At 39.2% G+C, this 23,563-nt stretch overlaps 1 protein-coding gene across 2 annotated transcripts in view; it reads left to right on the top strand.

Annotated features, from left to right (window-relative positions):
* The window catches only part of STPG2 (sperm tail PG-rich repeat containing 2), a 274,188-nt gene that overhangs the window by 136,038 nt on the left and 114,587 nt on the right, over window positions 1-23,563 (top strand). For both annotated transcript variants that reach the window (XM_020802913.3, XM_078394602.1), the window contains exon 12: window positions 21,292-21,422. In XM_020802913.3, coding sequence (XP_020658572.3) covers window positions 21,292-21,422 — 131 coding nt within the window. The remainder of the gene's footprint in view (window positions 1-21,291; window positions 21,423-23,563) is intronic.

The following is a 23,563-nucleotide window of genomic DNA, read 5'->3' as shown; positions in this document are numbered from 1 at the left end:
AAACATATAGTGGCTATGCAATGATGCATGTGTTCTAAAAAAGAAGAGACCATAATTCTACGGGAACAATAAATTAGTTTTAGAAAGCATAATTCAGTTATAGAAATCATCCAAATGTCGAACTCAACACTTTTATTCTGGAACTGAGCAAATACTATAAGTGAGAGGACTCATGAAATACTGTGTTTTGAAACAGATTTCATTAATGTTTTCCACTGATAATTTATTCTTCCCTTTATGCCTCTCTTCTCATACTAATAATGGATAGGTTATTTGCATATAAATAGATTTCAGTATTTGCTGAAGCAGAGACCTAATATGTTTCTCTTTTTCATAGACATTGTTAAATAAGTGGAGATATTGCAGCGATCAGCAGTTATGAATTGTAATAATTTTCTTGGTCAAAATTCTTTAGAGTGCCTCAACTGTCTTTGACATTTTGAGTGCTACAAAGGGTTTAGATCTCAATTAAAATAATAGAACCATGAAAACATCTTTTCTGGTTCCTGTAGAGATGTTTTTGATATCAGTCTTGGTTTTACAAAAAGCTCTAAAACTTAATGTGAGCTATTGAAAATGTTGATTATGTCCCTCAGGGAATCTGTTCTTAATTAGCTTTTTGTTCTCTTTCCCCTTGTGCAACTTGCCTTCTAATAGCATGTTAGGATTTTTCAGAATATAAATGTCAATAACTGCGTGGAAATATTATTTGATAAATTAAAGCAGATAAGTGAGAGTAGAGTTCTGTTTGTCCTCATTCCCTGAATCTCCTTTTGCCTTTGAAAATATGGTAACCAAAATTCTCTTGGTTTTTTCTCCTAGCAAGGAATATGAACAGCAGCGACTCCTTTATTGCAAAGAAGTCTGCACCTGAAATTTATACCACTGCATTTATACTGGCATAAATAACCCAAAGGATTCCAGCCAATCTTGAGAAATGATAAACCCAAGAGAGAGAGAGAGAAAGGATGCAGTGTGGAAGGCTGCAGTCATAGTTGGAAACCACTGGAAATCTGAGACTCATTTGTTGGGTTACATTAATTCATTTGATTCTTCCTCTTTGCTTCTAAGTCTGGCCACTGTACTCTTATAAATGCATTAGAAGCTACTACATGGTTAAGAACCAAATGTTTTGCCTAGGGCATTAAAAGCAAGATGGAGCCCCATGGTTCTTTTGTGTGTGTTTGTGTGTATGTCTGCACGTGTGTGTGTGTGCGTGTGCATGTGCGTGCATGTGTGCACTTGTGCGTGCATGTGCGCATGTGCACTAGGCTTTGTTTAATCCAAAGTTCCTTATAAATACAGTGGTGCCTCGCTAAACGATGTTCATTTGTTCTGTCAAAATCGCAGTCTTGTGAAATCATCGTTTAATGAAGCACGATTCCCCATTGGAATGCATTGAACTCCATTTAATGCGTTCCAAAGGGGAAGGATCGTCGTCGTCCAGCGAAGATCACCCATAGGAAAGCCAATTTGTGAACTGCTGATCAGCTGTTTAGATCGGCATCTAGCAAACAATGGGGTCGAAAACACCCATTTAGTGAAGCTATCAAAATCATCGTCCAGCTAAAATTGGTCCCCAAAAAAAGCGTCTTGCAAAGCACGGACTGAATCGTCGTCTAGCGAAAATCGCCCATAGGGAAAGCCGATTGCGAAGCACTATAGCGCTCGCAAAAATTCATTGTCTAGCGATTTCCTCGTTCTGCGAGGCAATCGTCTAGTGATGCACCACTGTACTGAAATTCAGTTCCGCCTAGTTCCAAGCAGAAGTGAACACAATTACTGGATTATGTACTGAATAGTTAAGCCAACAACTACGTAAATCCCATTGATTCAGCAGATCTACTTTATTTGAGATTTCCTATTGGATTTAACTTCCACTCTGGAGGCAGTGGAAGACAGGAGGGCTGGTGTGCTCTGGTCCATGGGGTCATGAAGGGTCGGACACGACTTAGCAACTAAACAACAGCAACAACTAGATTTAACACACTGGCCCTTTTCAAGGCAGAGGAGAATATCCAACAGTCTCCAGGGGCCTGCTAAATAGTTGCAAAATTCTTGTGACCCATGCAGTTTTACATTGGCTTTGAGTTATAGTAATGTGGATTTTTCTTTCTGTACATGGCCTTGTTGAGCGATTAGTTTTTGTATCGTAACCATGTACTTATTAATTATTTAGTGCATGGAGTCAACATGAACAAAAAAATCAGAGTTGATTCCCCCCCCCCCCCCAAGCAGGCAACTGTGATTGTTTGTACATGGGAGAATGGAAATTATCCCCATGCAACAAAACCACTTGGTTGCTCTGTGGAATGTATCATGGGCTCCTACAGGATTTATGGAGAGCCAGGATGGAGTATATGTTATAAGGTTGGATTGGGCCTTAGGAAATCCAGATATACAGTAAGACATACTGTATTTCCTGCATACCTAGCTTTTCCACCAGCCAGTTAATGTAATCTTTCTGCTCCTCAAAGCTTTGCGAGGTAGAAATCTCTTTTTCCCCTCCCCTGTACTTCTATGTTTTAAAGGACTGTTTTAAAATTCTCATCTTTCTCTTTGGGAAGAGCAGTAGCAGCAGCAAACATCTGCTGTATAAAAACATACAGATGTTTTTATGTATGTGGTTTGGGAGGAGGTCTCTCCTCCATTTCATGGTCTTAGTGCTTTGTGTTACTGGTGCTGTGTTGAAGTAGGCATGAGTTTTTTTCTCACAGAAGAAAATGTAGCTGAAGCATGTTTTATGCAAGAAACCAGTGCAACATTAGGCATGCTTTCTGGTAACTATATTCAGTGGGTCTTACTGCCAGGTATGTGTGTAATGCCTCAGAGAAAAGTAGGCCAGACTGTCAACTTCTTCCTTTCTTGTAGCAGCTGTGAACATGAGCATTATAATTCTTGTTCAAGCCTCTGAGTAAGGGCTTCAGATTCTTGAGAGTGGGCATTTTTATCCTCTTCTTCATAAACTTTCATATACAGTATGGCTTCTAGTCCTAAATATGAGTGTCCGATAGCTGCTATTCAATGGTGTCTATGTGTTTGTGTGTACATGGGCATGCACAGTTATGAAGAATGAGTGATTTTAAAAAAGTTGGTTTTCAAATGATACCTAAGCTTTCCCTGTTTCTACTGATCTCAACCATAGACTTAACTGATATTTATTTATTTATTTATTTATTTATTTATTTATTTATTTATTTACTTACTTACTTACTTACTTACTTACTTACTTACTTACTTACTTACTTACTTACTTACTTACTTACTTACTTACTTACTTACTTATTGCATTGACCCAATGCAGCTGGGGATAAAAGCACATAGTACATCTATTGCCAGTATGCCTGCCTTTTGTTTCCTCTAGAGATGGGGTGGGCAACATGCAAGCCACAAGTCACCCTGTACCCAAACTTCACACAAGAAATTAATTTCATAAACTGGGAACTCAAAAGGCCCTTTTATGTCTTTGGGGAACAAATTTGTGTTCTGAGGTGCCCCAGTACCCCCAGGGCCCCAATTAAAGGGGTTTTTTTTTGGAGGTCCACTAAAGGGCCTTTTTAACAAGCCTCTTTGTTTATGTAAGAATCTTGGTTGGAGAGGTTGTAGGAGAGAATGCAGCCCTAGAAGATTTAGGGCTAGATCTCTCTGACCCCAGATGTCCAGAAATTGTCTACCTTTGCTTTAGACGTCTGTCTTTCTCTCTCTATCAGTTGCTAGAAACAGTCTGTAAATCTGCACGCTTATATACCCCTGCCAGTTTTTTTAACTACTTTTTAATGATTCTGCCCTTTTATTTCTTTTGTAAATTACTTTGGGTGCCCTGGTGGGCATAAAGTCAATAAGCAAATGCTTTAAATAAATAAATAGGCAAACTGATATATAATCCTTTATTCAGTCAATAACAACCAACACAAAACCCTTTTCTAACTGTGCCATTTCTCTGTGTAAATAGCATGAGGTGCTTTTTGGATACAGTAGTTTTAACATGACATGGCATCTCCAGTTTCATGCATTCCACAGGTCTGTTCCAGCGAACAAGCACAACTGAGAATTGAGGCCACCACTCTGCCACTGAAATATACCCATCTCCCAATACAGTGGTAAAGCCGACAATAAGCACAACACAGCATACCATATATGTGCTGAAAATAATATCGGTTACAGGTGTGACCATTACCTGCATTTTCCCAGCATTTTAGGATTTGAGTGAGCATGGAGACACTGAACACAACAGACTAAACAGTTATTGTTTCATTTAATTCTGACCTTTGATTTTAAACACAACCTATCCTTTTCTTCCCATCTCTACACTCTACCGTTTCTGATCTTTCCAGTCCACTTGGTTCTATGCTGGAAATTAGCTAGCTTGAGGAGAAATGATGTCAGGCAGTAAAGTGTGGGGCAGTAAGGCCTAGGGTGTGTATGGGTTTCATTTCCATTCTGTCTGTGCTCCATTTTCTTTAGATAAAGCTCCCCTTCCCTCAGTAAAACCTATTTTATTGCCAAGCTGACAAGTTCGTGATAGTTGACTGGGTATGGACACTGTTCACTGTTAGAGCGAAGGATTGAGAACTGATGAATTTGGGTATATGCAATGTTACTGTCATGTGCATTATTATTTTAATATTTTCTTCATTTATTTTCGTAGAAGATCCATAGAATTTTGACCAGCCTATTTCCAAGGATTTACAAATGTACATGGCCTTTTTGCTTTTTATCTTTTTATGAGAAATTAAACTAATTACAACTGGAAGGCATGCTTTTAAAGAGTATGTGCTTGAAAGCCTATGAACACATAACAAGCAAGGGGAAACAATGTAAGCGGATGACGCCATCCACTTGGGAATTTGTATTTTTGAATAATAACATGTTTCAAATGAACAGCACTAGAGGAAACCAAAATACTGTACAGAGCTTTCTGGATTATGTTTAGAATCTTAAATGCCAGCACTCATTATCTTTCTCGAAAGAATGTATGATAACAGAAGAGAACAGTCATTTGACATCCATTGTAACTTGTTTTCTATCTGGAATAATTATTTTTGTTTAATTGGCATGCATGTTTCCCGTTAACCAGCAGAGGTCAGTCATTGAAAAGTGAATGATTAGCTTTAAGGTTTTAAGGACAGCGTTGAATATTGCCAGATTGCTGAAGCTATGTGAATGATATTTCTCAGAAACTGATTACTGTATGCTTCCTTCTGTTTTGCTGTATTGCCTTGTGTCTGATCACATCTTGTACTATAAGGTTCCCTGACTTTCTGAAACACCTTTTCCCTGAGCAGGAAAACCCCAGTTGTATGAGTGGAACTCTACTCGTTTTTCTTTGAATACAAATCATTGTGATGTGAACTTTCAGTTATCTGTATATCTTACAGTGGTGCCTTGCTTAACGATTGCCTTGCTTAACAAGGAAATCGCTGTATGATTAGGTTTTTGCAATCGCAAAACAATAGTTTAAATGGGGTTTTTCGTTTAAACGATGATCAGTTCCCTGCTTTGGGAACCAATTTTCGCTTTACGATGATTCGCAAACAGCTGATCTTTGGGTTTCAAAATGGCCATCGGCTGAAGAAAATGCCCCCCCGCTGTTTTCTAGGACAGATTCCATGCTTTACAGGCACCGAAAATGGCCACCGTATGGAGGATCTTCGCTGGACGAGCAGGTATTCAACCCATTGGAATGCATTGAACAGTTTTCAATGCGTTTCAGTGGGTTTTTTTATTTCGTTTGACAATGCTTTCGCTCTACAGTGATTTCGCTGAAACGAATTAACATCGTCAAGCGAGGCACCACTGTATTTTTTCTTTCTGGTGACTCACACAGTTGAGTTCTGCATCGAAGCAGCGTCCTCCAGAATTCAATGGCCAAATAGGTGTTCGGCCCTTCAAAGCCCTGCCTCCTCCAGTGAGTGCCCACTAAGAGGCAGCGGTCTGCCTACCCTGCCCTGCCTCCTCTAGGCACTGTCTCTGAGTGGGCACCTGCTGGAGGAGGCGGGGGTTTGAAACACCAAACACCATTTGGGCCAAGAAATGAACCAGCATAAACTGTCAAACCAGTGGTTCTTGCCCATCTCTAGTGGGGAACCACTGTTTTAGAGCGAAGTGACTCCTTGGTGAGAACTTTACCCTTGCTTGCTTGCCCATACCATCTCAGTTCTTTTTCTTCTGCCATTTTAACAGCAGTCAGAAGAACTGTTTGGGAACCTTTTCAAATTACCTGTCTAAATAGTTTCTTTGGCATATTCTTAGTTTATTTTATTTGTTCTCCTTTTTAGGTGCTTCCTTTTGATTAAAACAAACACTTCTCTTTAAGAAATATGTGATATGTGGGGGAAATTACCCCTTCAGATAGACATTTTATGTTAATTTTATTTGGATGAGGACCATCTCACTCAGCAGTGCTTGACCTTTTCAGAGTTTACCAAAGTTGGATTGAGAAACTAAGAATCCAGTGCTTAGATCTAATGCTTTGGGGATTAGAATAGCTAATTACCATGTGGCTATGACAGCCTTTCAACAGTGCATTTGGGAGAAATTATATCTTTTCAGTTCAGTATCTTTCTAGCATAGGGATTGGAATACCTATCTGTTCCAGAGCAACCGTACAATCTTTCACCAAGAGCCATGGCATCTTGTAACACTTTTCTCAGGGGTTTCTGTTACCAAGACATTTGCAAAGCAGCAATCTGGCCTCACCTTTGTGAGTAGGCATAGGACTTTTGACTTTCCTTTACTTCAGTCCAAGTATCCCCTCAGCCAGAATTCTGGGCCCTTCACAGGTGTTTTCAGTTACACACAGGTGGGAAATGAAGACTCTATCAACCATTTTTTTCCTGTGAAGAAGACTAAGGAAATGAGTGGGAGTGGCTAAACTCTATAGGAAATGCAAGAGCTTAGGGGACTACTAGTCTCTCTGCCCACTAGGCTCTGTGTAGGGTATCTCTTCAAAAATTACCAGTCCTCTAAATCCCTTGCAGCTTCCACAGAGTTTAGCTGCTGCCAACCATTTCCATATGTTTTGCACAGGAACAAAATGGCTGTCAGAGCCATTTTCTGCATAATTGAAAATTCCTGCAAGGACTTTAATTTTTTTGGCTTAAACTCCCAGAATTCTAGTAGGGAGAATTCCAAGCAAACTCTCTGGTGGCTTAAGTCTAGAAAATCTGAAAGTCCCATGTCTGCTTTTGAGTCATTATAGATTTGATATTCAGGCTTGTAATGACATTTCCTTTGGATGAACATTATTGTCTTCTTTACTGACATCCCAATACCCAGACTTCCCCCAACTTTGAGACCATGAAAAAGGAACAGGTTGCTTACCTGTAACTGTGTTTTTTGAGTGATTATTGACAACTCATACAACCCATTCATGTCTCCATAGTCAAGTATGCATTGCCACAAATTTGAGATTGTGTGATGGACTGAAACTGAGGAGAAGCCATTTGGGCACACATAGTAATGCATAAGGAAAATTGAGGCTGTGTTCCTGCTGCGAAGATGCACATCTCTAGAATACTCCTGAAGATGCTGTATGCAGCAGCAGAACCCAATGGTGTGGGTTCACAAATGACCACTTGAAGACCCACAATTAGAGAAAAACAACTAGTTTTCTTTCTAATACCCATAACAGAGAATTAAATGGAATGTAAAAATAAATAAATCAGAATATGTGGCTTATCTGATGTTATAGCACAGATTTACCTCTCCATCAAGGATGGGAAACCTCAGGTGGAGGAGCCAACTTCAGCCTTCTGGGGCTTCCCAGATGACCATACCTCTTTTCCTTACCACACCATCATCTTTTGTGAAGGTTTCCAACTTTTGGATTTGATTTCTCTCCCCTCCCCACAAATCTATCATGCTGAAATACCTCTTCTAAGTCCTAGCTATTGGCAGTAAGAATGTTTTAATTTTTTTTTAAAAAACTGATGTTTTTGGGCCCACCATTTTGCCCCACCTTCAGTACCTTCTCTGGAATTGAATTTGGCCTTTGGGCTAAAAGAGGTTTCTCACCCTTACTCTTGACATACTGTGTTTCCCCAAAAATAAGACAGGGTCTTATATTAATTTTTGCTCCCAAAAACACATTAGGGCTTATTTTCAGGGGATTGTTTTTTCATCTACAAAAATCTAGATTTATTCAAATATAGTCATGTCCTCTTCTGGTTGCTGCACAATCACTTAACTGGAGCTTATTTTTGGGTAGGGTTTAAATTACGAGCATCCTAAAAAATCGTACTAGGGCTTATTTTCAGGATAGGTCTTTTTTGTGTGGGGATGAAACAGGGTAATTCCTACAGTCTGGAGATACTTGCTGCCTATCCTGTGTCTGCTTGCTCACAACTATGAATAATTGTGTTTAAGGGGGTCATGCTTATATTTAGGATTAATGCTGCAGTTGTCCTTTTTGATAAAGTTGTTTGTTTTTAATGGTGGGTTCTCATCGGTCATCAGAAAAATTGGAGTCAGAAAAAATTGCTCACGTGCTGCATGTAACCCACTGCTGGATTAGGTCATCATCTTATAAATGCATGGACTCTGCTGTTGTGTTACTATTTTCTATGAATTTATCTTGTGAAATGTTTCTATAGTATTGTAGAAAGGACCTAAATGTCTCAGATCTAATATTAAGTTTCACAGGTAGCATTGAAAGAGTAGTCTAGTAATATGTATATATGGACATTATTAAGAAGACATGTCAACAAAGCGGAAGAACACATTTTATGACTTCTGCACTGACTTTTCAGAAGCATTCTTGAAAATGGTCTGAAAATGTAGAATTAGAGCAATCTTTTATTTTTCAGTACCACTAGATGTCCATATTTAATAAGCTTTGTATTTTTGTGTCCAATGTTAAGAAATTTTCAGCTTTCATTCCATTTCTAAGTAATTTGTAATTCAGGCGTAGGGTTGTATGTGAAGAGTATGAAAGGGGAACTAATCTGAAGTGTAATATTATCTGGACTAGGTCATGAATAGTGACCCAGGAGCAAAGAGCAATTTAGGATGCTGAGGTTGAGGAGCACTCTTGAAATCAGGGGCTGAAGAGGAATCCAAAATGGAAGGAAAAATAAGAGTGCAGGGAACTTTGTTGCTTGAGGAAGGCTCAGATGGAAATACATCCACTTTTATTACTGTCCTGTCAGGGTGGGTTCAGTAGCCAGCTAGGGTGTGTAAAATCAACTCAGGACATGAAGGTAGTTTACTGAAAAGCTGCCAGTTTAACCTTATGGGATCAACCTATAAGGCAGCTGCACACATAACTGGGGATCACTGAGAGATTTAGGTAACTAGATTTTACGTATTTGGTCAGAAACACAACATGAGTGTGGTTGTTATAAATTTATAAATTGTTATAAATTTTTCTTGAACTTGTTATCCTTTATGTTGTAAGCCGCCTAGAGTAAAGACTTTCCTTTCTATCTGGATTTCAGTTCACATGGACAAGTAGGGGTCATTACAGGATACTGTATTTACTGAAGTGAGGTGGTATGTTTTTAAGGGGTTTTAAATGTTTTTTAATACTGTCATTTGTTGAATTGGTTTTTAATAGTGCTATTGTGCTATTGTGCTTTTAATTATGTTTACTATGTTATTTTAACTGACCGTGAGCTACCTTGAGTCCTCTATGGAGAGAAATGTGGCAATAGAATAGAATAGAATAGAATAGAATAGAATAGAATAGAATAGAATAGAATAGAATAAGGAAGTTCTGTCACAGTGTTGGATATTTCCTACTTCACAGAAAATCGATAAAGCTTATTTCCATAGTCCAGTATCCTGTACATATTGTAAACTTTCCACTGTCAGTGAGGAAAGAAAATATTTCTTTACACAAGGATTTCCCACTCTCTTCACCATTCTTTCTAACTGAACATTCTAGAACAAAACAAGCATAATCTACAGGTACTGAGATAAAGTGTCATGCAGTCTGAATTACCCTGGTTAATTTTTGAACCTGCCCTTCTTTCCCCAGCTGGAAAAGAGCAAATGAAATCAGGGAGAAATTTCTATCTGCAGGAGTGGTGAAAAGGGTGTGTCGTCTTTAATTCTAATCTGTATTTCTGCTAGGCTGAACTATGTGAAGCTGGATGTTGACTATTCCACCTGACTTCCTAAAGCCAAATTGGAGAGCAGAAACATTAGAATGGACAGTGTAGGCTATTGTCATACTGTAGGGAGCATCAGGTTCCATTGACGTAGCAATAGCACATTGTTTCATTCCAAGTAGCTCAAATTAACTTTAAAAAAATCCAGGAACTTGTATTATATCTTTGTTCATATACCTAGATATCATAAAGAAATATAATTCCCACTAGTATTGAACATAGCATCACACTATCTTATACTGTTCTACATGTACATGGCTTTCCTCTAACTAAAATAAACCTGAAGGATTTAGCTTCTTCAGAAAATCAGAGGTGGATAAGTTCTTTCGCATGAGTATCAGAACATTTGACATACATTATAATTTTCCTCTGAAAACATAAGAGCTGAGAACAGACACACAACATGCCCATGGTGAGTCCACTGTATGCTCTTCTTCATTGCATTGGGCTCAAGGTGTATTTTGGCAAGAAAAGATAGACTTTCACTGTTGTTTATTCTTGTTTGTGATAACTCCCCACTGCTCTCCATTCTCAAAGAAGAATTGTGCCCCGTGCTGATTGGCTGGTATCAATCCAAAAGCCACCTTATGCACGATTTTTAATGGAATGATTGGACAGTATAAATACTATCAATTAGTCAATAAAGCCATCACTCCTGCATCTTTTGTCAGGATGGGCTTCAAAGTGCTTTTATTTTCAAAGGAGGAGAAAGCTTTTATCAGATAAATCTGGCAGGCTCATGGAAAAATCACACACAGAGCAGGTAGCAAACCTTAAGTCTAGAAGAAGGTTTGAGAAGAAAGGACTGTTAAGATTTAGTCTGCAGGCTGTGTATGCCAACATAGGAATAACAGAGGAATACAGTAATTGGCTTGTAGCACGCATCTTTCCATATCACCTTCTTTCCCCAGGTACACCTGTAGTCAGCCTTATATTCATACATAGTGTAAGAAGGAGGTAGTTATTTTAAAGATAGGAAAACTTGTTTCATGTTGACATTAGAATGCCAGCTACAGATTTGTATTTTAGCATTTGCCATTAGGGAAAAAAACCCTCTTTATCTGATTATAACTTTTGACAGATTAATTGCATGGACTTCTACTTTCCATGTCTTGGGGTATGCCTCAGGCTGATTTCTTTTTAAGACACAAGTAGCTGAAAACATCTCCTACTGTTTAAACAGATAGGCTGTGTTAAGAGGGTGATGTGATATTTGCTGTTCTGTTCTTTGGGGTGGGTGGGAGATTCTGCCTTGATCTCTGTTTTGGGAGAAGAAGAGGAAAGAATACAGTATGTGTAATAAACAAATAAAGTCACAAGATGATAAATCCCTGAAAAGAAAAAGCATTTCACACAATATACCTATTCCATTATTAGCCTTTCTACAGGGCAGAGTAAGGAAAACACATTCTTCAAATTGATTTACTAGTGTATCAGAAATGGCTATAGAAGGCTCAAGGTTTATGCATCTCTTCCTAATAAGACTGAGATGCATCTGGTAGTTTTGTATCACTGCTGCACTCATATAGCCGCCTAGAGTGGTCTTTTAGGCCAGATGGGCGGGGTATGTATGTATGTATGTATGTATGTATGTATGTATGTATGTATGTATGTATGTATGTATGTATGTATGTATGTATAAATAAATAAATAAATAAATAAATAAATAAATAAATAAATAAATAAATAAATATGCAGTTGAAGCCAAGAACCTATAGGTTGAAAGGAATTGCAATGGGTGTCTGCCATCTGGAAGCTATGGCTTTCAATTTAAGGAATCACAAATAATTTCTGAAAGCTCTAAACTTGCAATCTCTTCGTTCTGATATGTCCAGAAATCTCTCCATCCTGTGGTTATAACTGTCAAGCCTCAAATGAAGCACCTAAAGCTTTCTTTGTATTTGATTTATTGTAAGTGTTCAAGAAGTATTTTGGTTACTTAGTGGTGGAAGTCTATTTCTCACTGTTTCAGAGGTGTGCTTTTGAAACCTAGAAAGAAATGTATGAATGGTGTTTTCTGTGAGGATTGTAATGTCAGACATTAAATGCCATGAAGCATAGGTCACAAAAACAGATTCCTAATAGCAAGTTAGGTATTCTAGGTGTAGGAGATCCAAATCCAAGTCTGAAAGCAATCTAGAGTCAAGCCAGTCTAGTGATAATAGTAGTGAAATAGGGAGAGTCCAATGAGGTCAATGTTAAAGTCATGTGCAAACAAGGAGTCAGCAGCAACAGTCAGCAAACACAAAACAAACAGGATCAGGCAGTTAAAAGAGGGGTTGTATTCAACAATGAGCTTGGGCAGACCGGAGGCTCATAAACTGCTGCTATTCAGTGTTCAAATATGGATTGTGTAGCCTCAGGCCTTCTAGTGAATAATGCCTTACTCCCAAGGAGCTCAGTTGCTCTTAGGGAAGCCACTACTCCTGAAGAGACCTCCTTTTGAGCTGGGCACTTCTGATCATCTGCATCTGAACTCCTACCATTGCTTGATGTTGTCCCTGTGGGTTGGGCATCCTCATTCAAATCTGGGGTGGAACCTGCTCCAGCTATGCATGCTATCTTCTATACCCCCCCCCCCGATCTCTGGGTTCACAGGAGCAGACCATCAATCAGCATTCTTAGCATCAAGAGACTCAAGTTAAGTGTGCCTTGTTAAATTATATGATTTATACAAGACACCGGCCACATGGAAAGACCTTTGTTTCAATACTGTATACATTGCATATACTGTCCATTAGCACAGTGGTTCTTAACCTTGGGTTACTCAGGTGTTTTTGAACTGCAACTCCCAGAAACCCCAGCCAGCACAGCTAGTGGTGAAGGCTCCTGGGAGTTGCAGTCCGAAAACACCTGAGTAACCCAAGGTTAAGAACCACTGCATTAGCATACCTGTTTAAGCTAGCGTGCTAAGATAACATGTGAACAAACCAACATATATGGTAAATACATTTTAAAGCAATTGGATAAAAGTGGAAACCTCGTATAGGCAGTGCAATACTCATGGTTCATATCCTGTCTGAGAGCATAATCCTAACCAGCATAATCCAATAGCCAGTGGAGGCATCTCTTAGCCACCTGTGACTGTGCTGAATCCAAGTCCTGCCCAGCCTAGAGATTCTACCATCACATTTTTTCTATTGCTGCAACAACATAGTCTCTGTGTCTGTGGTCTGTAGGAGTTTTGAATCTTGCATAACTTGCCTCTCTCTCACTTCACACCTTTTCTACCTTTTTTTCTAGTTTTGTCCAGTCATAGCCACCACATCTGTTCTTCTGGAGATCTTTCTGCTGGCAGATCTCTGAGGTCAGCCAGTAAATGAAGAAGAGGTTCTGCCCACATAAGTGGATTTCTGCCTATTCAAAACTCCTTACAGCTGGTGCATCTTTGATTTAGGATTGCACTGACATTCAGACTTAATACAAGATCTTAATACAAAATTATTGAAGGGAACGTTGCAGTTATTTCACCCTCTTGGCTGTAGATATTCAAATTTCCATACTATAATTAGTATTGAGCTTTTGATTATGAAACCTTAGATTTCTTTTCAGTGGGGAAAGTGATTTGCATTCATTCAGGGAGACAGGAGAAGAGAGAGGATGGTGCAGCAGATATTACAATTTTGCCCTTCATCTTTAATGTAGCAGCATCATTTCTCCCACCCCACCATCACTCATATTTAGTGTAAGGGTTATCTGGAGATTACCTGCTGAATATCACTTCCACGTGGCCAGCACTGCACTCTCCATAAAAATGTCTCCAAGCATTTCTTTTATGGAGTTAACCTAGAATGACTTAGAGCCAAATATGATTTCAGAGCTGCTCTGTGGAAAGCACTGCTTTCTTGAAAACTCAGCAGGTTAGATCTTACCTGCTTTTCACAGATTGTCCTGACTACTCCACTGAGTCCTATTAACCCAAATGTTTTACTTATCCAGCATTTATAGCATAGCGTTCTAGAAAGCAAGCTTTTAACTGCTCTTTGTTGATTTTGCCTCCCTAAATTAATGGAACAAGTTGTCTCACAAATGTTCTTCATCCTTTGGGAGAGACATGGTTTATTGCCTTTCAAGGCTCTTGGATCATATAAAAAGGTTAGCATTTACATTTTAAAAAATCTTAATATATTAATGGCTTTTGTTAATGTTCCTTGCTGATGATAAACTGCAGGAAATGTTGCTAACCTATTATGCTTATACGTATCAACTAAAGATATTTGTGATGTCCATTTCAACTATAATTATTTAGATATACTAGGTATAATCTAGGGATGAGATTCTCAGTTTTCTAGGACACAGACCCCAACACTCTCCATTCTGGGAGTTCTTTCCACCTTGCAGATAGACATATGCAGTAGAACCTCGACTTACGAACATCCCTACCTATGAACATTTCAACTTGCGATCCACTCCGTTCGCAAAATTTTGCTTCGACTTGCGAACAGAGCTTTGACTTACGAACAGAAGAAAAACGTGTTCTGTTTAAAAGGTGTTCTCCTGCCCTTTTTTAAAAGCTAAAAGGTGCTTGGTTTTGTTTAAAAGGTGCTTGTGTTTAAAAGTTGTTCCCTCCCCCTCCCCCTTTCCTGCCCTTTTTTTGACCTAAATTCATAAGAATCAAAACCAGCCAGAATGGATTAAATGGTTTTCAATGGATTCCTATGGGGAATTCTGCTTCGACTTATGAACATCTCAATGTACGAACACCATTCCAATATGAATTATGTTTCTAAGTCGAGATTCCACTGTAAATGTGACTCACCTGGGACAAAAACCTCAGCTGGAATGCGTTGAAGCTTTGCTGGGACTAGCTCAACATAAGATCCTTGTTCCTGCACCTACACTTATGCTTTTGTAAATCCTCTGTAGGATTCTCTTGTTTTACAGTATCGAAGTAGAATTTATAATCTTTCGTCCATATTCAGATTTCTGGCATAAAACATGTTTAAACTAACACTACCATCACATTAAAACAAAAGCATTTTAACAACAAAAATGAAACAATAATTTAAAAATCTAATTTAAATTCTGTTTTTTAAAAACATTGGTTTTTAATCTGCTTTCCATAGTGTGTTTTGTTATTTGTATGCTGCTTCTTGATTCTGAGTGGGACATATTTAAATCAGGCGAAATAAACCGAATCAGCAGCTCAGGAAATATAAGTCCCCACTCTTCCTTGCATTTTGCAGCTAAAAATAGAGATTTAAAATGAATGTGTTGTGTTCAGGCATATTGTAAGTGACATATATGCTCTACTCAAGTTTGAGTACAAAATAATTTAATTCTCCTATATACTAGAAATGTGGATATCTTGTCATTTACTTTAATGGGCGTAGAATATCAGCTAATAAGATGTTTATTAAGTATATATAGCATTAACTCTGATTAACATTTAATACTATCACAAATCATTTCATGGGAAATCGTATATGTTTGCCTTATACATTTTTGCTTTTCTTCCATGTTGGACCCTTTATGCATACACATGCACATTATCTTTCAAGCCAAGGACTGGTTGGTTTGTACAGCTCTCTGACCCCAATCTGAAATGTCATTTATATCAAAATGAGCCGTAGGCAGAATACAAAAGACAATTACAATGCAGACATACTACCAGTGTCCCTTTTGACTATCGGGCTGCTCCCTTGTTACTTCAGAGTAACATATCATGTAAATGTATTACTCAAGAGCCACTTGACAGTTGGTATAGAGTAAATTAGGTCACCTTGGCATCACCTTTGAAATGGCTGTTACTGTTAACTTTTTTTCTGAATTTAAAGGACACTAGCTTAGATGTTGGAGAAAAAACAAACTCAGGATATTTGTGGCATATTAAAGATTAACTAATTTTACCTACTATCAGCTTTTGTTGGCAAAATTTATGCAAGGATTATTTATGTTTAAAGGAAAGACCTAGTACCTACAGAGATGTAAAACCCTACTTGTCTCTTCCTTCTTACTGAGAATGAGGACCCAACAGTTTTTCATCTTGCTTGCAAAGTAATATGATATCTATAAATACCTATAAGAATTCCTACATTTGTGAAAATTATTCTATATGAAGTATGCATATTACACAAAACTACAATAGCGACTACGTTGTTGCATAGTCTGAAAAGCAAAAGCTGTCTTTCCTCAGTGTTTGGGTTACTTAGTACTTGATAGATGTGTGTGCTTTCTTTCATGAGGGGAAAAAAACCCTAATTTTGCACAGATACATTTTACACAATTTGAAAGGCTCAACAATAAAAAAAACCAAAGGCCCTGCTGTTTTACCGGAGGAGGGAAATCTTGTAGGAACTGGCCACTTCTTGACAGCTTGTCTCTGCATGTCAAGACTGTGTCAAATATGAATAATTTTGACTGTGCATGTCAAATATGAATAATTTTGGAATAATTTTTCACATCCCTAGTGAGATGATACTATTTTCAAGGTTAGATGGGTTCTAAACATAACAGCCACATGAGCTGTTGCCTTTGGCCATCAATATAATGTTTTTTTTTCCTTTCTCTTCTGCTGATAAGATGCAATTTCCTATCCTGTGCTAATAGTGAGAATGCCAAATAGACCCTCTATGGTGGGCATTCTGTTGAGAGACAGGGAGAATCACTGAAAAGATTCTTTTGCTAGTTACTATCCACCATATCACTGTGGCTGGTGACACTAGAAGAAGAGTGTCTGAGATTGAACCTCCTGAGTGTGCAGGAACATATGAGCAGGTGCTTCTTCAGATACACTGGACCTAATTTGTTTGAAACTTGGAAGGTTATCATCAGCACTTTGAATTGGGCTCAGAAACTGGTTAATGACCAGTGACACTGGGGCAAACCAATCCATGGTCTTGCTGTTTTATTTTGTTCCAACTATATATTCTGGACCAGTGGTTCCCAATCTTGGGTAACTTGGATGTCCTTGGACTGCAACTCCCAGAAACCCTGGCTAGCACAGCTGGTGGTAAGGGTTCTGGGAATTGCAGTTCAAGAACAATTGAGTTATCCAGTAATTATATTCAGTAATATAAGTTAATATTTAGGTAAAGGTAAAGCTTCCCCTTGATATTTAGTCCAGTTGCGTCTGACTCTAGGGTGAAGTGCTCATCCCCGTCTCCAGGCTGTAGAGCCAGTGTTTGTCTGTAGACAGTTTCCGTGGTCACGTGGCCAGCGCGACTAGACATGGAACGCCGTTACCTTCCCACCGTGGTGGTATCTATCTACTCACATTTACACACTTTCGAACTTCTGTATAAGTGCAGCCAGATTATCTCTATCCAGGTAGGGGCATACTTCAAAGCTGATAAAAAGTACAGTACTCTGTGCCAGTTAGGCTACTTGAGCCTGAAATGACCAAGTTCTGGATTTTTCAACAAAATTATGAATCTGTTACTTTGGTCAACTCTATCTAGAGCACGGGTCTCAAACATGCGGCCCAGGGGCCATTTGCGGCCCCCCAGATGATAGTTTGTGGCCCTCGCCTTGCCTGCCACCCCCAGCGCCCACACATCCTCTGCTGTCAAGAGTAAAAAAAAAGCCTTGCCTCGCTCGCCGGCTCTCTCCCAAGACAGCATCTCTTGCACCTCCATCCAGAACTGCAGCCTACCAGCCAGCCCACCTATCTGTCGGCTAAGGAAACTCCTGGGCGGCTTCCTCGGGCTCTTGCTCCGCTTGGCGGAAAATCTGATGCGGCCCAGCCTCACCCAGACTCTGTCTCTAGCGGCCCCCAGGTAAATTGAGTTTAAAATACCTGGTCTAGAGCAAGATGAATTCCATTTTGTGGGGCTGATGAACCACCTGCTAAGACTGCGTTTATCTGGTCTAGATACAGTATCATTTTAATATGGGGCAAAAGATACAGTTCTTGTCTATGGATGTCACTGGCATAATAAATAAATTCTTAAAGTGTCACTTATCACTTTCTCATTCTCGGAAAGAAAATTCTAAAGTGAAACAGCTAACATGTCAGAAACATGTTCTCTGTTTGCTTGTGATTATGTAAAAAAAATTCTTTAAATCTTTGGTTTTGGATGTTGTTTTAAACATCAAGGTTTTATGAGCTGATAACAGGAGCTTGCAGTAAAGTGGATGGCAACTGAATGACATAGGATCAACAAATGGGCTTCCTACTGTAAAGAAAATTTGTGTTTGAATTTTAAAGCTCCGCTTTGTGAAGCAATTGTTTCCCCATCTTCCTTGACTGTACTGAAAATGTTCACATTGAAGGGCCAGTAGCATAGATTTTCAGTTTAAATTACCATTGCTCTTGTTCTGTGCTGCTTTTGCCCTGTAGCATTGGTTGACATTTCATAGAGAATGAAACTGCATAGGGCCAGAAAATGTATAATTATAAGAATCACCTTCTCTTGATTTTTCCATTATGTACAAATCACAACACAGGCAGGCTTTTCCTAGGTGCTTGCTGTGGAATGAAAAAGTTTTATTCTTTGTTGACCTGTGATTAAAATGTGGCATTTTGGTAAATAAATAGGAGATAGCTTTTGCATAATTCATTCCTCAACTGGTGCTATAAGAAGCTAGTAAAGCAAGTCTTTGACCTGCGCTGCATAAGCAACGGCATATGTATAATGGAAACTATGTCTTAGAGTTATATAACAAAAAGCAGACTTTTATACAGGAAAATAACAAGAAAATTGACATCAGTTATGGGTAATGAAGGGTTAGATTAGGTTTTTGTCTCTTTCTTGTCCTTTCTCTTCCAATAAATTTAAATTGCGGTATGAGGCTCCAGCAGTATTTACCTGTACATCTAGAGTATGAGCTGAGTTTTGAGTTAGAGATGGGGAGACTTACTGGTTTTGGACTGCAATGCCTGATATCCCATAACCAGCATGACTAATAAACAGAGATGGGGGTATCTCTATATTCATCTCTCTGAATATGAATATCCCTGCACAGGGACACGGTGGCACTGCACGTTAAACTGCAGAAGCCTGTGTCCTGTAAGGTCAAAAGACCTGCAGTCGTAAGATCGAATCCACGCGACAGAGTGAGCCCCCGTTGCTTGTCCCAGCTCCCTCCAACCTAGCAGGTCGAAAGCATGCAAAATGCGAGTAGATAAATAGGTACCGCCATGGTGGGAAGGTAATGACGTTCCGTGTCTAGTTACGCTGGCCACGTGACCACGGAAGATTATCTTGGAAACGGAGATGAGCACTGCCCCCTAGAGTCGGACACGACTGGACAAATTGTCAAGGGGAACCTTTACCTTTACCTTATTCCTGAACAGGTGGAAATAATGAGGGTCTGGCCCCATGGGGCTGAACTGTCCACTCACAATTTCGCCCTGCTCCTGGGTCTGCAGAGCCTTCCTATCGCGCTGTTGTCCGCAGTGGATTACTCAGTCCTGGCAGGAGGCAGGATGACAAGCCTCTCTGCTAGGTTGCAGAGTGGCTATTCCATTGCAGAGAATGGCACAAGAGGAAGGCTCTGCTGAGCCGGCGGCAGCGGCGAAATTATGAGTGGACAATCCGGCCCCATGGGGGTTTGTTATTTCCAGACCTTCGTTATTTCCATCTGTACGAATACCCCCATCTCTACTAATGACCAAGTTTGCTACAGGATTTGGAGAGTCATAGTTAAAAAAGTAACTTTTCTCATTTCTGGTTTGAGCTGGTAGATGAAGAATCTACCCCTTTTGGAGTTCCAGAGTCTTCTCCAGCAGGAAGAGTCAACACCTAGAATTCTTTACAGCAGTGATTCCCAACCTTGCGTAACCCAGGTGTTCTTAGACCATAACTGCTAGAAACCCCAGCCAGCATAGCTGGTGGTAAAGACTTCTGGGAATTGCAGTTCAAGAACACTTGAGCTGCCAAATGTTGGGAATAACTACCTTACATTGAAAACCACCTGGCAGTGATGCACAACCACTTCTGTTGTTGCCAAGGCAAATATTCATCTTGAACAGGAAGATTTTTAAAATATTAGCCAGTGGCTAATCAATATAGGTTCGGTTGCTTAAGAGCTCATAAATCCTTTGATCTTTGGGTGAAACTGATTTGAAGTTCCCATGGTTCATCAGCCAGGATGGCAGTGTACAGACTTGAGAGATGCATGGCAAGCAGAACTTTTTGCATCCTGCTCTGAATTAAGAAGACAAATGGAGGTGTTTGGAGAACACTTTCTGCTCAAACTTAGCCTGAAGAAGTAAATGAGAATGAAACAAGAAAGCTCACCAATGTTGCTATTAAATCTAGAGAGTGGAAAGAGTTGGACATTGTGTATTCTGACACAAAAAGACATTCTGACATCACACCTCCTGTACCCATGGGCAGGTGGAAAATTCCTGTGCCTCAGAAGAGATACAGTTCTCGATCTTAAAAATCACAGTTCTCAATTTTCAATTTGGAAATTTGCACTTGTAATAAAAATATTTTCAAACAGTATCTATTGAAATGTATTTTTTTCTATAGATTAAATCAAAGCCTTAATATTAACATGAACTGGATTTGTGAATGAACATATGCACATGGGTATATGTCAGAATAAGACCAATCAATCCATTCCTAGCCTACAGAATTTACCTGGTCTGTGTTGACATTTTGCTGCATTTTGTGAGGCTATTGAAAATAAAGATATAACTGTACACTCTTAAAGTCTCCCTATGTTGTCACCTTGCAGTTGTCACATTTTGACCTTTGCTGCACTGTTTGAATCTTACCAAGTAGTTGTGGAAATTGGAAACATTCCTTGCTTGCTGAAAATACTTTGTTTTTTTAACATACCCTGCAGATAATACTTCAGTAGAATGGAGGCTGTTTGAACAATGCCTGAGAATGACTTGAAAGTGTATGATGCTTTTGTGTTGCCAAAGCAAAGCACACCTCCGTCTGACCCTAGCTTCAGTGGGAGAACAAGCCTAGGGTTTTCTATATAAGCTGTCAGAAGCTTCCCAAAGGAAGAATGAGGTGTAAATGTATCACCTCATACACAAACAATTTTGGGCATCGATAAAGTTTTCATACAAGGACTGAGCAATGTGGATATATATGAAATACTAGGATACCAACCTGATAATATGAAATGAGATTTTATGGATATTATTTTATGAAACCTTGGGATACAAATGTTGATATCTCTCTTTTTTTCTCATGGCTTAAAAACAAGCTTCTGGCAAGAATCATGGAAATAAATTAATCCTGTTCAATTCCACATACCCTTTCTGTTTTAGGTCCAGGAACATACAGCCCAGAGGCATGCAACCTAGGGGCAAAATCTCCTTCCAGCGTTACAGTTTGGGTTTCCAGAGTGGAGCGCTTTAAAGAGAGAAGGGACGACACTCCTGGTCCTGGGGCATATGAGGTAAGTTGATAGTACTATTAAGTTATTGTTTGTCTCTGTTCTTGTAGCAGGAAGATGTTATAAGCTACTCTGGCTGAATTGTAGTTTAGATATTTCAGTGGAGATGACAAAATGTTGAGGCTTTTAGTTGACAATAAAATAGTGCCTTGGTTCTAAATGTTGTGAAGTAGAAGGTTTGAATGGAACTGTCAACCTTTGTCTATACGTACTATGGTGGAAATTAATGGGATAGTTCAGCAGCCTAAAACTGGGCTTTGAATAGATTGGAACAGCCTGTTGTTTATGCTTCTTTCAAGACCAATTGATTTGCAAAGCCATGACACAGATGAAGCCCATTTTATGCATGATTAAGTTATTATGAATGTACTGAAATTCTCTGCACAGAAAAGCTAGCTTGACTACTCTGACTTCCAGAGAATGGCTGAGATGTTTTTCTCCCCCAGAAAGCACGTGTTATTTTGTACCAGCACATTTGAGTTGCATGAAGTGTCATCTACCACCCAGAACAGTGTGAGATGATTTTTGCCTAGGATGTGTTTGTTTTTATGGATGTTTGTGATAAACTGTTTTATTGTATGCAGCATTAGCTTTTAGCATCAGATACATTAAGGACTTTGGCCAAGAAACAGGGCAGTAATTTAATTAATAGACCATAGTGTTTTAAATTTTAAGAATGCCTCACTAATGGCACCACAGGGGGAACTGTGCAGTGAAACATATTGTGGTGAAATAATGAAATACAGACTGATTTAGGTTAAGCTAGGAGCTGGTGAACTCAAATTTCATGATGCTGTGAGTTTTCAAAACTTTCAGAGAAGCAAAAGCACACCTTCAAACTGTCACATGGTAGTATCCACAGATATATTTTATTTATTTATTTTTATGTCATTTTTATGCCACCTTCTTTTGGTGACGGGACACAAGGTGCCTCAGACATTATTTAAAAAACAAGCCAACTAAAAACACACTAAGTGATTACATTAAAAAACTGGTAAGCATATAATAATACTAAAACAATTGTCAATTAGTTTAGGACTGTTAAAAACACCTTAAAATGTACATTAAAGCAACGGTGTGCAGTATTCTAGAATGAAAAACAACAACCCGTCATCACTGCTCAATGTGGTTGTTAAAAGCCTGGCTAGGAAGGAAGCTCTTCACCTGTTTCCCTAAAGGTCAGGAGAGGCTAACTTAGGCTCTCCTAGGAAGACATTCCTCACACACACTAAGGTGCATTTGAAATGTCTTCTCATTGTGACTTAATCATACTTGTGCTGCTCCATACATAAATTCTGTCCATTTCCAGTCTAGTTAACTGGTTTGTGTGGCTAACTGCAGCTAATCGATGAAATGCCAGGTTGCATCTTGATTATGTGTGTGGTCATGCACCCAGTTGCTTAAACGAGACATGCCCTAGTACCTATTTGATTAGGTACATATAGGCCATGCAGTCTAAAGTTGAAAAAGACAGTAGTGGAGTGTTGGCCGTTAACTGTTCTATGCAGTGCAATCACCTCTGATTGGCAGCAGCTGTCCAAGGCATCTGACAGCTGGGATCTGGGATAATTTAACAAGAGATATCCAGAAGCTGGGACCTTCTGCATGTAAAGCGTGTACTCTGACCCTTCTGAAGTGAAGATCAGACTGTTATTTGTGTCTCTAGCCTTCTAATGAATTGGGGTGGGTGAATGGGTCAGTAGAAACATGAACACACACACACACACACACACACACACACTACAGTATTTTTTTCCTGATTGTACAGCTGAACTATATATTATTAGGCTGCAGTTTAAAGAAACATACAGCAAGTTCTAGGAGCACTCCTTTCTAGGTCCATTCAGAGGACCTGTCAGTGAGACCCATTAAGTACAGGACTAGGAGCTGCAGACAGGAGAGAAAACAGGAGGCTCTTCTATGCACTGAAATGTTTGCACATACTGTCAAGCCTTTTCCATATGTCTGTTGAGATCTGTATGCAGTACTGTTGTTCATCATCATCATCATCTTAGAACTACAGAGCTGGAAGAGACCCTATGGATAATTGAGTCCATTCCCTGCCAAGGAGTAATAATGGGAAATCAAGCTCCCAATATATTTGTATTAAAATGGGCAAAGACTGTTTTTAAAGCAGTCCACTA

This window comes from Pogona vitticeps, chromosome 5 (genome assembly GCF_051106095.1).
Source record: "Pogona vitticeps strain Pit_001003342236 chromosome 5, PviZW2.1, whole genome shotgun sequence".
NCBI classification, from domain to species: Eukaryota; Metazoa; Chordata; class Lepidosauria; order Squamata; family Agamidae; genus Pogona; species Pogona vitticeps.
Note: the sequence above shows the minus strand (reverse complement) of the source record. Positions and strands in the feature narration are given on the sequence as shown.